The 12,363-nt window shown below is 48.9% G+C and overlaps 1 protein-coding gene across 5 annotated transcripts in view; it reads left to right on the top strand.

The window, feature by feature from the left end:
* The window catches only part of Mgat5 (alpha-1,6-mannosylglycoprotein 6-beta-N-acetylglucosaminyltransferase), a 307,809-nt gene that overhangs the window by 258,709 nt on the left and 36,737 nt on the right, over nucleotides 1-12,363 (top strand). For all 5 annotated transcript variants that reach the window (XM_045151121.1, XM_045151124.1, XM_004668162.2 and 2 more), the window contains one exon: nucleotides 7,273-7,422. In XM_045151121.1, coding sequence (XP_045007056.1) covers nucleotides 7,273-7,422 — 150 coding nt within the window. The remainder of the gene's footprint in view (nucleotides 1-7,272; nucleotides 7,423-12,363) is intronic.

The following is a 12,363-nucleotide window of genomic DNA, read 5'->3' as shown; positions in this document are numbered from 1 at the left end:
TGCTGAGCCATGAAGAAACTGCAACCCAATGGCCTGCATTTCTTAAGAAAACAATGCAATTCAACATTGTATTGTGCATGGTCCCTGACTTATAGTTTAGATAGTAGGAAGTGTGTTATTTGCATGTGTACATGCAAGTTGTGTGTGTGTTATGTATGCATGTTTATATACTTGTGGGTGAACATGTGTGTGTGGGTATGTGAATGGAAGCCAGAGGTCTTCCTCATTTGCTCTCCACCTTGCCCTTTTGAGACTGAGTCGCACACTGGACCTAGAGCTCACTGACTCAGCTAGACTGGCAACCCAGCCAGCTCTAGGGATCTAGCTGCCTCCACCACCTCAGCACTAGGAGTTACAGGCAAGCCCCGCCATGTCGGACACTTTACCTGGGTACCCAGGACTGTGTTGTGGTTTGGATGTGAAGTGTCCACCGTTGGCTCATGTGTTGGAACACTTGGGCCCCACCCAGCTGGTGGTACTGTTTTGAAAAGTTGTGAAACCTTTAAAAGGTAGAGCTCCTCACTGGAGAAAGTGGGCCACTGCGCGCCCCACCTCTCTTCTGTCTGCCCTCTGCTTCCTTTCCGAGGTCACTGCGTGACCAGCTGTGTAAGGCTCTGCCTTCCCCTTGAGGATGGACTGTGACCCTTCCTACACTGCAAGCCACGGAAGCCCCTCCTCCCTTGGTTGCATCTTTGGTTTTGTCACGTCAGTGGGGAAAGTAACAATTCGGTGGTGAGGACTCGCTTTCCTTTGCCTGGAGCTTGCTGCAGCCTGGCCTCTGTGAGGTGTACCCACACTGCCTTCACACTCTGGGCTTGCGGCTCATCTCTCACTGTGGAGAAGATTCACCTTGCACAGCCAGCCAGCACTTCTGGGAGGGATTCCACTGGCTCATACTAACCAAGGTCTCACTACCAGGTGGGCCAAATCCAGGTGGGTCAGCAGAGAGAGAGACAACATGTTCATATATGTGCACCTGCATGGTATACATATGCAAGTGGAGGCCAAGACTCACTATTGGTTATCTTCCTCAATCATTCTACATCTTATTTAGTTAGTTAGTTAATTAGTTAGTTAGTTAGTTGATCGAGAAAAAAGACAGAGAGAGAGTGTGTATGGGCATGCCAGGGCTTCCTACTACTGTAGATGAACTCCAGATGCATGTACCATTTTGTGCATCTGGATTTACACAGGCACTGGGGAATTGAACCTGGGTCATCCAGTTTTTCCAAGCAAGTGTCTTTGCTGAACCATCTCTCCAGCCCCCTCCACCTTATTTTGGAGACAGTCTCTCGCTGTCTTGGAATTAAGATAGACCAGCTGGCCAGCAAGCGCCAGGGGCCCTCTGTCTCTGCCTGTCCACGCCTGGGTTGCAGGTGCATGGCACGAGCCCCTGGCAGCTGCTATATGGGTACTGAGGGTCCAGACTCAGGGCCTCATGCTTGGGGGGCAAACGCTTTACCAGACGTGTGTGTGTGCTCAGGCTCACATGTGTGGGTGAGATGCTTGCGCCCCTGCACTTGTGTAGAAATCAGAGGACAACTTCAGGTTGCCTTCTGTCTTGTCTGTGGCAAGGTCTCTCGTTCACCACTGTGTCTGCCAGGCCAGAGCTTCCAGGCATTTCTGCTGTCTCTACCTTTCCACAGGCACACTGGGACTCCAGATGCTCATTCCACAGCACCTGCTTTATACGGGTACTGATGATCCAAACTCAGGGCCTCATGCTTCCGTGGCAAGCTCTTTCCAATGAGCCACCTCCCCAGCTCCATAACTGTCTAGCATGCTGCGTGCCGCCATGTTGATGAGGGAAGTGGCACTGGGCAGAGAGGACGTGTGGTAGGCAGTGGGGAACAAGGCTGTCACTGAAGAAATGCATGCAGCATCCACTCTTGCCCAACCCATGGAAGACCAGCATTTGCCAAGGAGCATCCCAGCCCCTCCGCTCCCGAGCTGCAGAAGTTGGCCAGAGAGCTCTGGCTTCTCCACTTCTCCATTTTGCCTCTCCCCCGTTGCAGACTTGTGTGAGTGTTGCGTAGATTGAGTTCATTTCCTAGATCTTTCCATCCAGGCTCTAAATGTCTTAACTGCCACTTCTGCAGATGCATCTGCCTCCAGCCACAGCTACAAACATCCGGAAACACTCCGACAACAGCAGCCCTCGACTTGGTGCCTCACCCACTCCTGTATCCCCTCACCCCAGATGAGGTTACGTAGATTTAAATGATCGGTTCGATCAGTTGTTTATAATGGGAATTTTAATTGAACTAGAGACTTAGAAGCATTGGGGGGCTTGCAAGTCACTCAGCTGGGAACTTGAAGAGGCATTCCCCATGGCACTGAAACAGGCATGCTGGGGTGTGACTCAGTGCCAGTCCCTTGTGCCAGCCCCTTCTGGTGGCATTGCAAGAAATCAGAAAGTGGCTGGGCTGCTGGGGATCATTTTCTGTGACCTTGGCCTGTTAAGTCAGAAGGAGTTTCTGGCTAGTGGCTTTGTTCTGGTTCCTAGATCAGCAGGACTCCCTGCTCAATAGCGTCATTTTCACCCTGCTCCCAAGTGACCAGCAGACAGAAGGAAGAGGAGGTGGTGGCAGATATCCCCACGCTTGTGCCATTCCTCACTTGTCCTTCCTATGTCTTGAGGAAAGGCGGTAGCAGCAGTGTCAACTTAGATAAGAGGGCACATTTCAGGGCGAAGAAGGGGTCCTTTGAGCCCCTCAGTGACAACAGCCAAGCCTTCCACTGTGGGGTGGGGTGCAACTTGGAGTCATCTATGTTAAATGTTTACATTTCACTTAGAAAAGACATCAAAGGGGCTGGAGGGATGGCTTAGCAGTTAAGCGCCTGCCTGTGAAGCCTAAGGACCCAGGTTCGAGGCTCGGTTCCCCAGGACCCACGTTAGCCAGAGGCACAAGGGGGTGCACGCGTCTGGAGTTCGTTTGTAGTGGCTGGAGGCCCTGGCGTGCCCATCCTCTCTCTCTCCCTCTCTCTCTCTCTCTCCCTCTCTCTCTCTCTCTCTCTGCCTCCTTCTGTGTCTGTCACTCTCAACTAAATAAACAAAAAAAACCTTTTTTTTAAGAAAAGACATCAAAGGTACAGAAGGCTTTATAAAATATTGTCTTTGAACTTTTTGTTTTGCTGTGGCAAAATATTTGAGACTGGGAAGTTGATGTCAATTATGTGTTTCAATTCTGGAGGCTGGAAGTCCAAGCACATGGTACCAACATGTGCTGGGGAGGGTCTCTGCCTCCTCCCGGCTACGTCCTGACAAGGTGAAGGTCACGAACAACCAAAACCACAATGCCATCCTAAGGGTCCTGCCCTCATAACTTCATCTAATAATCCGAATTACCTCCCCAAGTCCAATTTCCAAGTTCCATTAACATATGAATTTCCAACATATGACCTCTTAGGAGGCACATTCATATAGCAGAGCTCTAAACGCTGCTCCAATTTGTAGATGTTCGTTTCTTGCAGTATTTTAACAAAGAACTTCTATAGTGCAGGTGTTGCTAACCCTCCTCTGCGGCCACCTGTCCTCAATGGCAGCATCTGGAAGTCACACCACGCTCATGCCCTTTTGTGCCTAGCTGCAGACACACACATGGGTAAACATTCCCCTTTGCGGGACTCTCCACGCTGCCTCCTCCTTAGGGAGGTTGTGGACAAGACCCATCGCCTTTGGAGCCTAGCAAGGTGTGAGAAGATTCTGGCTGTAGCACGTGTGTGACCCTCCTTGCCCAGGCTTGGGTCTGGGATTCTGGTCTGTGGTGAAGGTTGTTTGGTAGGATGGAAACCACACAGACCATGTGCTGCCTCCCCCTCGCTGCTCCTCCTTTTCTTGTCAGCCACTGACTGCTCTCAGGAAGGTGTCTCTTTTCACATCAGGGGCAGATGCCTGCGGCTGCTCCCAGTCCCCACTTCAAGGCCAGCAAGATGTCCCCAGAGGCCTCCTTTTGGATCTTTTGCGATCTGTCCCAAGAAGCTCAAGTGAAAATGTGGGGCAGATCAGGAAATAGTTGGGGTAGCTGCTGTTATTTTAAGGATCTAGAGACAGACCCCAGGGGTTAGGGTTTCCACGGCTGCACGTGGGTGGCCACCACAGCAGCTTGGGCACTAGTTTCTGTCTGTTATGCAGTTGTGCTTTGAGACAATGTAACCCAGACTGGCCTGGAACCCACTATGTAACTGAAGATGACCTTAAACTCCCAATTTACGCAGGGCTGAAGGTATGTTCCTGCATGTTAGGCAAGCGCTCTACGCCCCCAGCCCACTCCTGTTTTCCTGTCTCCGCCTCCTCCCTCTTCCCCCACCCCGTCCTCCTCTCCCTCCTCTCTCTGTCCCCCTTGCCTTGGTTGGCCTCAGCCCACCAGATTGTTCTGAGCTGCTGCTCAGCCTGGGAGTGAGCCGGGTTAGAGAGCGCCTTGCCTACCTCCCAAGGGATGGGGACAGTGGTCCCTGAGCAGGCAGCAGAGTGCAGGAATTACCAAATACTTGTAACACAAAAATTCGTATCCCAGAATCCTTCACATGGACTGACTTTACCAGGCAGACAATCCGGAGGGTTCTTGTGCTTCAAGTAGGAAGTCAAGGTTAGACGCTCTGCTCATTCAAGGCACCATGGTGTTTGATAGGCTCGGCCTCTTTGTGTGGGGTTGCATATGTGTGTTTGGGTGCATATACACATGCGAGTGGAAGCCAGAGGATAACCTTGGATGACACCCTTAGGAACAATATCCACCTTTTAGACGGTCTCTCATTGGTCTGCAGCTCGCCAATTAGCCTAAACTGATGGCCAGTGAGCCCCAGGGATCCTCCTGGTATGTCCTCCAGCACTGAGATTGCAAGTGTACAGAGGTAGCCGGCACGTCTATGTGGGTTCTGGGGAATGAACTGATGTCCATGAGTCATCTCCTCAACCTAGGAGCTGAGCATCTCACAGCCACACTGAACATCACATAGAATCGAGCCTGTGCTTTAAACATTCATTACATTCATATGCTGGGCTGGTGGACAGAGGTTTCCTTGACCAGCAGTCATTCTGATGCACAAAATAGAGTTTAAGAACTGTGTTTCTATTGACGAGTACTTCCTTTTTTAAAAAAAGTTATCAGCAGAGAGAGAGGGAGAGAGAATGAATGGGTGCAACAGGGCCTCTTGCCACTTCAAACGAACTTCAGATGTTTGTACCACTTTGTGCATCTGGCTTTATGTGGGTACTGGGGAATTGAACCTGGACTAACCCAGTCCTGCAGGCTTTGCAAGCAATTGCATTTAACGGCTGAGCCATCTCCCTAGACCATATTAGTGAACACCTCTGGTATTTGACTTGCAAGTTTTCCCGTCAAGTTGAGAGCTGTGACAGGCTCCAGGCCGGGCTGGCCAAGGGAGGACTCTTGGCCCGTTTCTTCAGAGCTGCCTCCCTTCTCTGCCCTCTGGCTGTTAGGGCCACGCTCCACATCTGCTCCAGTCTTAAGTAACAAGCCCAGCTATTATTAGATTTACCCAGAGTGTCTGAAAAGAGGCTGAGAATGGCAAAACCTTGGCCCACTTATACACAACTGGAATGCATTACAGAACTTGAATCTTTCAAATTACAAAGGAAATACACACAAGCCCAAACAACCAAGCTGTGTGAAACCCCTCTTGTCCAACTTTGTCACACGGAAATGAGAACAGGAAGAGAAAGCGAGCTCGCAGCACAGGTGGCTTTGATTTGAAACTGCCTGGACTGTAATGCCTCCAAAAATGGGGAGGGAGTTCATTTTCCACTTCTTATAAAAGAGTAAGTGCCCTCACCTGTTCCCGAGCTCACCAGCGTTCTAGCTGAAGTGCTTTCTCTGCTTTGGCCCACCTGGGTAGTCTTATCTCTCCAGCTTCTGAGTATCAGTACATATGGTGGTGGGGTTGGAGAGATGGTCCAGTGGTTAAGGCGCACGCCTACAGAGCCTAATGGCCTGGGCTCAGTTCCCTAGTACCCACATAAAGCCAGACACACAAAGTGCCACAGTCTGGAGCTCACTTGCAGTATCTAAAGGCCCTGATGTACCCATTCTCTCTCTCTCCCCCTCCTCTCTTCCCCCCTTCTCTGTTTCTCTCTGCTTGCAAATAAAATAAAATAATATAAATTTAAAAGTACATATGGTGAGAACCTCTCCTCTCCCCATCCCCCAGCCTCAAAACTACTAAGTGGGATTCAGTTCTGACAGCAGAGTTAATCATCGCTGGAAATATTGGCAAGAGCTGGGGATGTTTGTATTCCTGAAGGACAGCTCAGCGTCCTGGATAAGTACTCCAGTCCAGCTGACAGCCTTCTCCAGGCTTTTGTTCCCAGACTTCCTCCCCCATAAGGAAGTCCGCAGAAGCAATATGTTGGGTCCCGGCTAATTTACACAGGACTGTACTTCCAAAGAGTTGGCTATGAGCTGCTGCTCTTCCGTAATATGTTACTTCTGATTCAGACTTGTACAGTTGTGACGATGGGTTTTGCCCTCAGGATCCAGCTGTCTTACTTTTAAAAGAAATTTCAGGGGTCGCGGCGGGGTGGGGGGTGCTCAGTGGATAGCGTGCTTGCTGCACAAATGTGAGGACCTGATTTCAGACCCTCCGGGGTCCACATAAACGCCAGCTGTTCTAGTGGCCAGCTGTGATCTCAGTGCTCGGGGGCCAAAGACGGGGCAGTTCCAGGTCAAACGGGCCACCTAGACTAGACTAGCCAAATCTGAGTTTAAGAGAGAGACCCTGTCCCAGTAAATAACGTGGGGTGCAACTGAGGAACACACTGGCACCAGCCTCTGGCCTCCACATGTATGTGCGCGTGCACTTACACATGGAAAAATTAAATAAAAAAGAAATTTTTTTCTTAAAGGTTTGTTATGAGTACATGTTAATTATGCACAATAATGGGTTTTATCACGACATCTTCACACATGTGTATAATGAACTGGGATCATATTCACAGACTGTTACCTACCTGTCCCCTCCCATTTCTACAGATTCACTTTTTCTTCCCAAATGCTTCCCTTTCTGTGTGTGTGTGTGTGTGTGTGTGTGTGTGTGTGAGAGAGAGAGAGAGAGAGAGAGAGAGAGAGAGAGAGAATGAACTTAATTGATATTACTTATAGGACATGGGACACTTCTGATATCTCAATATTAATCAATATTAATTCCTGTCTCTGAGGGCCTCGAGCTCTTTCAAAAGGCTTGGTCCCAGCAGACAGGTCATTATGCTCATGAAAGGAAATAAAATGCTTTCTGCTCATGTCGCCCCTCTAGAATAAGAAGTTCTACTTGGACATCATTCACACGTACATGGAAGTGCATGCCACTGTTTATGGCTCTAGCACAAAGAACATCCCTAGTTACGTGAAAAACCATGGGATCCTCAGTGGGCGGGACCTGCAGTTTCTTCTCCGAGAAACCAAGGTAAGTCCAGACATCCACCATGGTCTATGGATGGTCCCACTGGGGTGACAGTGGGGTCAGTTTCGTGCTTTCCTTTCAGCGGTGGGTAAGCCGTGGACAGCAACCAGGCAGCAGTTTGCCAGACTAGCTGTTCCTAAAAAGCTTGCAAACAGTGGGCAAGGCTGCTGCAGGTTTGTCCAGTGACTGTGTTAAGAATGTTTTGTACAGGAGCTGGGCGTGGTGGCACATGCCTTTAATCCCAGCACTCAGGAGGCAGAGGTAGGAGGATCACTATGAGTTCGTGGCTACCCTGAGACTACAGAATGAATTACAGGTCAGCCTGAGCTAGAGTGAGACTAGACCTCAAAAAAAGAAAAAAAAAGTTTTGTGCAATTAGCCAGGCATGGTGGCACACGCCTTTAATCCCAGCACCTGGGAGGCAGAGGTAGGAAGATTGCTATGGTTCAAGGCCAGCTTGGTACTACAGAGTAAATTCCAGGTCAGCCTGAGTTGCAGTGAGACCTTACCTCAAAAAAAAAAAAAAAAGAAAAGAAAACAAAGTAGTTTTGTGCAGTTAGAAAAGAAGCCATGTATAGCAGGACTGGAGAGCGGTTTCAAGGTAGAGGGCTTGCCTACAAATCCAAGACCGTGGGTTCTGTCCCCAGAATCACAAAGAGTAAAAGTAAAAACAACAATCATGTCAGGTCTGGGGGAATGGCTCAGTGGGTGAAGTACCTCAGTTCAGATCCCCAGTACCCACATAAAAGTTGGGTGTGATGGCACATGTCTGTCGTCCCAGCACTGGGAGGGTGTGGGTGCTTAGGGAACCAGAGGATTATTTTGATAACTATATCCCAGTGACAGAGTGCTTTGCATCATGGGGAAGTTATCCTTGTGATCTCTGTACCAAATGAAGTTAGGGGGCTTATGAGTAACACAGAGGCTTTGAAGGGTCAGCTGACACTGGTGTACTACATACACTCATTCATATTTTTAATAAGCTCCTATTTATGGACTTTATGAAATATTTATGGAGTAGCCACTGTGAGGCAGGCATTGTACAAAGGGAAAAAGTGTATCGCTCCTGTACTATTCCCAAATGCATAGCTGTGGGTGTTGCAGGTCTAGTGTGTCTCTCACACTGCTTACGTGGTTAAGGTGGGAAAGAGGTTGACCAGATGGACTCCTGTGACAGTATACAATCTTCCATTATACTGCAATTTTGGAAGGTGCGTTCACATGGGAATCTTACGGTAGCCTTAAGAGATGTACAGAGCAGGTGTTACTGTGAATTCTAGACATCTGGGCTTACCCACAGTAAACTGAGGTTGTCATGGAGATAGCTCCAACTCAAGTTTTTTTTTATTGAAATTAAATATCTGAGGCTGGGGAAGTAGTTCACTTGGTAATGTGTTTGCCACACATGCATCAGGACTTGAGTTCAATCCCCAGAACCATGAACCATGGAGAAGTGCCCTAATGCGGTGGTGCAGCCTGAGGAGGTACAAACAGGAGGATCCCAGGGGGTTGCTGGCCAGCCAGTGTAGCCGAGCATGCCAGGCCAGAGAGACATCTTGTCACCAAAAAAAAAAAAAAAAAAGCACAGTGTTCCCGAGAAATGACACCCAAGCTTGTCCTTTGGCCTCCACAAACGCGTGCATGCACAAGCACGCGCACACACACACACACACAAGCTAAAACTCTACTAGGACCTCGGCTTACTATCCTCATACGTACTGGATACCTGCCAGTGCTACTTGTCCTTTGCCTCAGTTTCTCCACCTGTAAGCACACTGATCCTTCCTACCTCTGAGTTGCTGTGTGAGGCCATTGTGGTGGTTTGAATGTGAGTGCCCTCCCCCACCTGTGGCCTCAAGTGTTCGTGCTTAGGCCTCCTGTTTCTCCTACTTGGTCCCCAGCGGTGGAGCATTGGGAAGTGGAGCCTTGCTGGAGGAGGTGTGTCCCTGAGGCGGGCCTTGAGGTTGTCTAGTCCAGCCCACTGGGTGTGTACTAGCTAGCTCCCTCTCACTGCTCCCTCTCAACTGCTGTGAATGGATGTGATGTCCAGGCTCTACTCTGCTGTCCTGTCCTTGACAAAACTTCCCTTGGAGGCTGTAAGCCAAAATAAACCCTTTCCTCCTATCAGCTGATGGTTGGGTGTTTTGACCTAGAAACAACAACAACAACAACAGCAAAAACCTGCAACAACCATAAATAAGACAGCTTAACACATCCTTTATCACCTTGGCCAATGACCCTGTTTATTCTAATGAAGACTGATACTTACAAGGTCACCTGTCATCTGATGGCTGTGTGTGGCCCTTCACGACGTGTGTCCCAGTCACACAATGTGCTTCCTCTTACCTTCTGTCTTAGCTTAACATTTCTGGATCGGTCGTTGGGATGTCTGGGCCCTTTAACAGCAGAGCTGTTTTTTCCTATTTGCTTCATTTTCTATGCATAAAATTGTGCAAGAAGTTCAAGTTCCTTTAAAATAACATTTGGCAGGACTGGCTCTCGGCAGTGTGTCATTACTGTCTCACACACTTCGATTAACTCAGCCTCATGAATGTCTCTCTCAGCCTTGCAAATTTTAAAAGAGCCCTTACCTACCATCCATTTACCCCATCAGAGACTGGGAAATAGGCCAAAATGAAGATCCTGTCCACGAGAGGACAAGGACAAAAGCCCCCCAAGACCCAGCCTTGACATTGGAGACAGCCTAGCAGCCAGGGACTTAGCTTGTGGTTTTGGAGCACGAAGGACATATATTCATCCTTGGAAAATGGGTGCCTCTTGTGGAAGTCAGTGATGGGATTGCAGAGTACCTGCTTATCTCACAGGAATATATGACAATGTCATGAGTAATTAAGGTTCAATAGCTGCAAAATATGAAGAGGGTGAAGTGCTGTGTCACCAGGACCCTCCATCCAGGCCAACCACAGCCACAGCCAGTACAGGGTGAAGTGGTGTGTCACCGAGACCCTCCATCCAGGCTGACCACAGCAACAGCCACTACAGTGAATGAATTTTGTGTTTTGAAATAATGACACAAAAGGCCAGTCTGTCTTTGCATTTATAACCTTTTCTGCTTTGAACTCCTTCCTCCATGTCTCCGAGCAATTTAAACGTGATTGATTCATTCCCATCTACGATGGAAGTAGAGAACCAGAGCGACTGAAGAGCTCAGTTTCTGGGAGAGGAGTGAGGCTCGCAAGCCCCCAGATGCAGCTGGAGAGGGAAACGAGTCCCGTCTCTCTCCTTGAGCTTCAGAGGCACAGAGAAGATTGATATTTAATCCTGTTCAGGCTCCAGGTTCTTCTTTATGGGCCATCTGTGATTTAGTTTTTAGTTTTGTTACTGTATTTGAGTGGTTCTCTCTCTTTCTCTGTGAATGCGAGGGTGAGAATTGAACCTAGGCCCTCATGCATGTCAGCTGAAGTAAATTACCACTAAGCGACATCCTCAACTCATGAGCCATTTTGAACCTCTTTTTAAGTTTTTGGTGTGTATATGATGTGCTGTGCATGTGCGTGTATGTGTGTTCATATGTGTGGGCAAGCACAGGTTTGTTTGTGCACCATTGTGTCTACACAAGTATTTGGAGTCCAGTGGTCGATGTAGGGGTTCTTTTTCTTTTTCTTTTCTTTTCTTTTGGTTTTTTGAAGTAGGGTTTCACTTCTGGCCCAGGCTGACCTAGAATTCACTATGGAGTCTCAGGGTGGCCTCGGACTCACGGCGATCCACCTACCTCTGCCTCCCGAGTGCTGGGATTAAAGGCGTGCACCACCATACCCGGCTTCAATGTAGGGGTTCTTCAGTTGCTCCCCACCTTGTTTTTTTGAGACAAGGTTTCTCACTAAACCTTGAACTCTCTCTATCTGTTAGAACTAGCTAGCCAGCAAGTCCTGAGGATCTTCCTGCCCCACCCCTGCAGCCCAGGCATACAGGCTTAGGACATCATACCTGGATTTTTTACTTGGGTGCTGGAAATTCAAACTCAGGTCCTTCTGTTTGCATGGCAAGAACCCACCCACTGAGCTGTCTCCCCAGCCCCATCTGAATCTCTGTGTCAAGCCTAGAAAACCCCTTACTCTTCAGAACTTTGCCCTTGCATGCTGTTGGTGGTCCAGACATCCTTCACACACTTCTGCATTTTAGAAGATGGGAGGAAATTTGATGTAATAAAAAAAAAAGGGATTTAAAATGCCATGAAGTTGTTGGACTCTGGGATCCACTTCTAACAAGGCTGTGAAGTTGGGGGAATGGGTTATCTGAGGACCACAGACAGGCCGTTCAGTCCAGCAAGTGCTAGGAGTGTTAGAGCCAACGGCTCACTAGAGTGGCATGTTTTGATTTGGGTTCTTCGTTTTTCTTAATGTGGTTTCTTTCTCCACCTTCCCGGTTTTAACATTGTCACCTCCTGCCTTCTTCCCCCGGGGTGGTTCCTTATTATATGTGACATATTGAATGTGGCGTTCACAGCTTACTCCAGAAAGGAAGGACTCTATCACTCTGAGCTTCCTTTTGGCAGTGAAGAACAAATTTTGGCTGTGGCCTAACAGAAGAGGCCGTTGTTCAGATCTGTCTCCCCCAAACCTCCCACCATGTGGGCAGTCCTGGCTTCCCACCGCATCAGCTCACCTAGAGGCTTGGACAGGTGTGGCTAATGTGAAGTGTATGCTCACCATTCACAACTTTGCCCCCCAAACACATAGCCAGCCAGCTGTGGGGTTTCACAGTAGACTTGGCTGGGTTTTGACTGAAAACAAGGACTTGAGTTTCCACTACCCTTGAAGCCAGACGTGCCGCACAGACAGCTCCGAGTTCAGAGGCCTTGAGTGGTGCTGCCAGCAGGTGTCTTCCCAGTGCCTACCCCACAGGAGACTTGCCATGCAGGTTGACGACACCAAATGTGGGCATCAGAAAAACCAAAGAAACCCAGAATGCAACCTCTGTGAG

The sequence above is a fragment of the Jaculus jaculus genome, chromosome 5 (genome assembly GCF_020740685.1).
Source record: "Jaculus jaculus isolate mJacJac1 chromosome 5, mJacJac1.mat.Y.cur, whole genome shotgun sequence".
Classification (NCBI taxonomy): domain Eukaryota; kingdom Metazoa; phylum Chordata; class Mammalia; order Rodentia; family Dipodidae; genus Jaculus; species Jaculus jaculus.
This window is presented reverse-complemented; position numbering and strand designations above follow the sequence as displayed.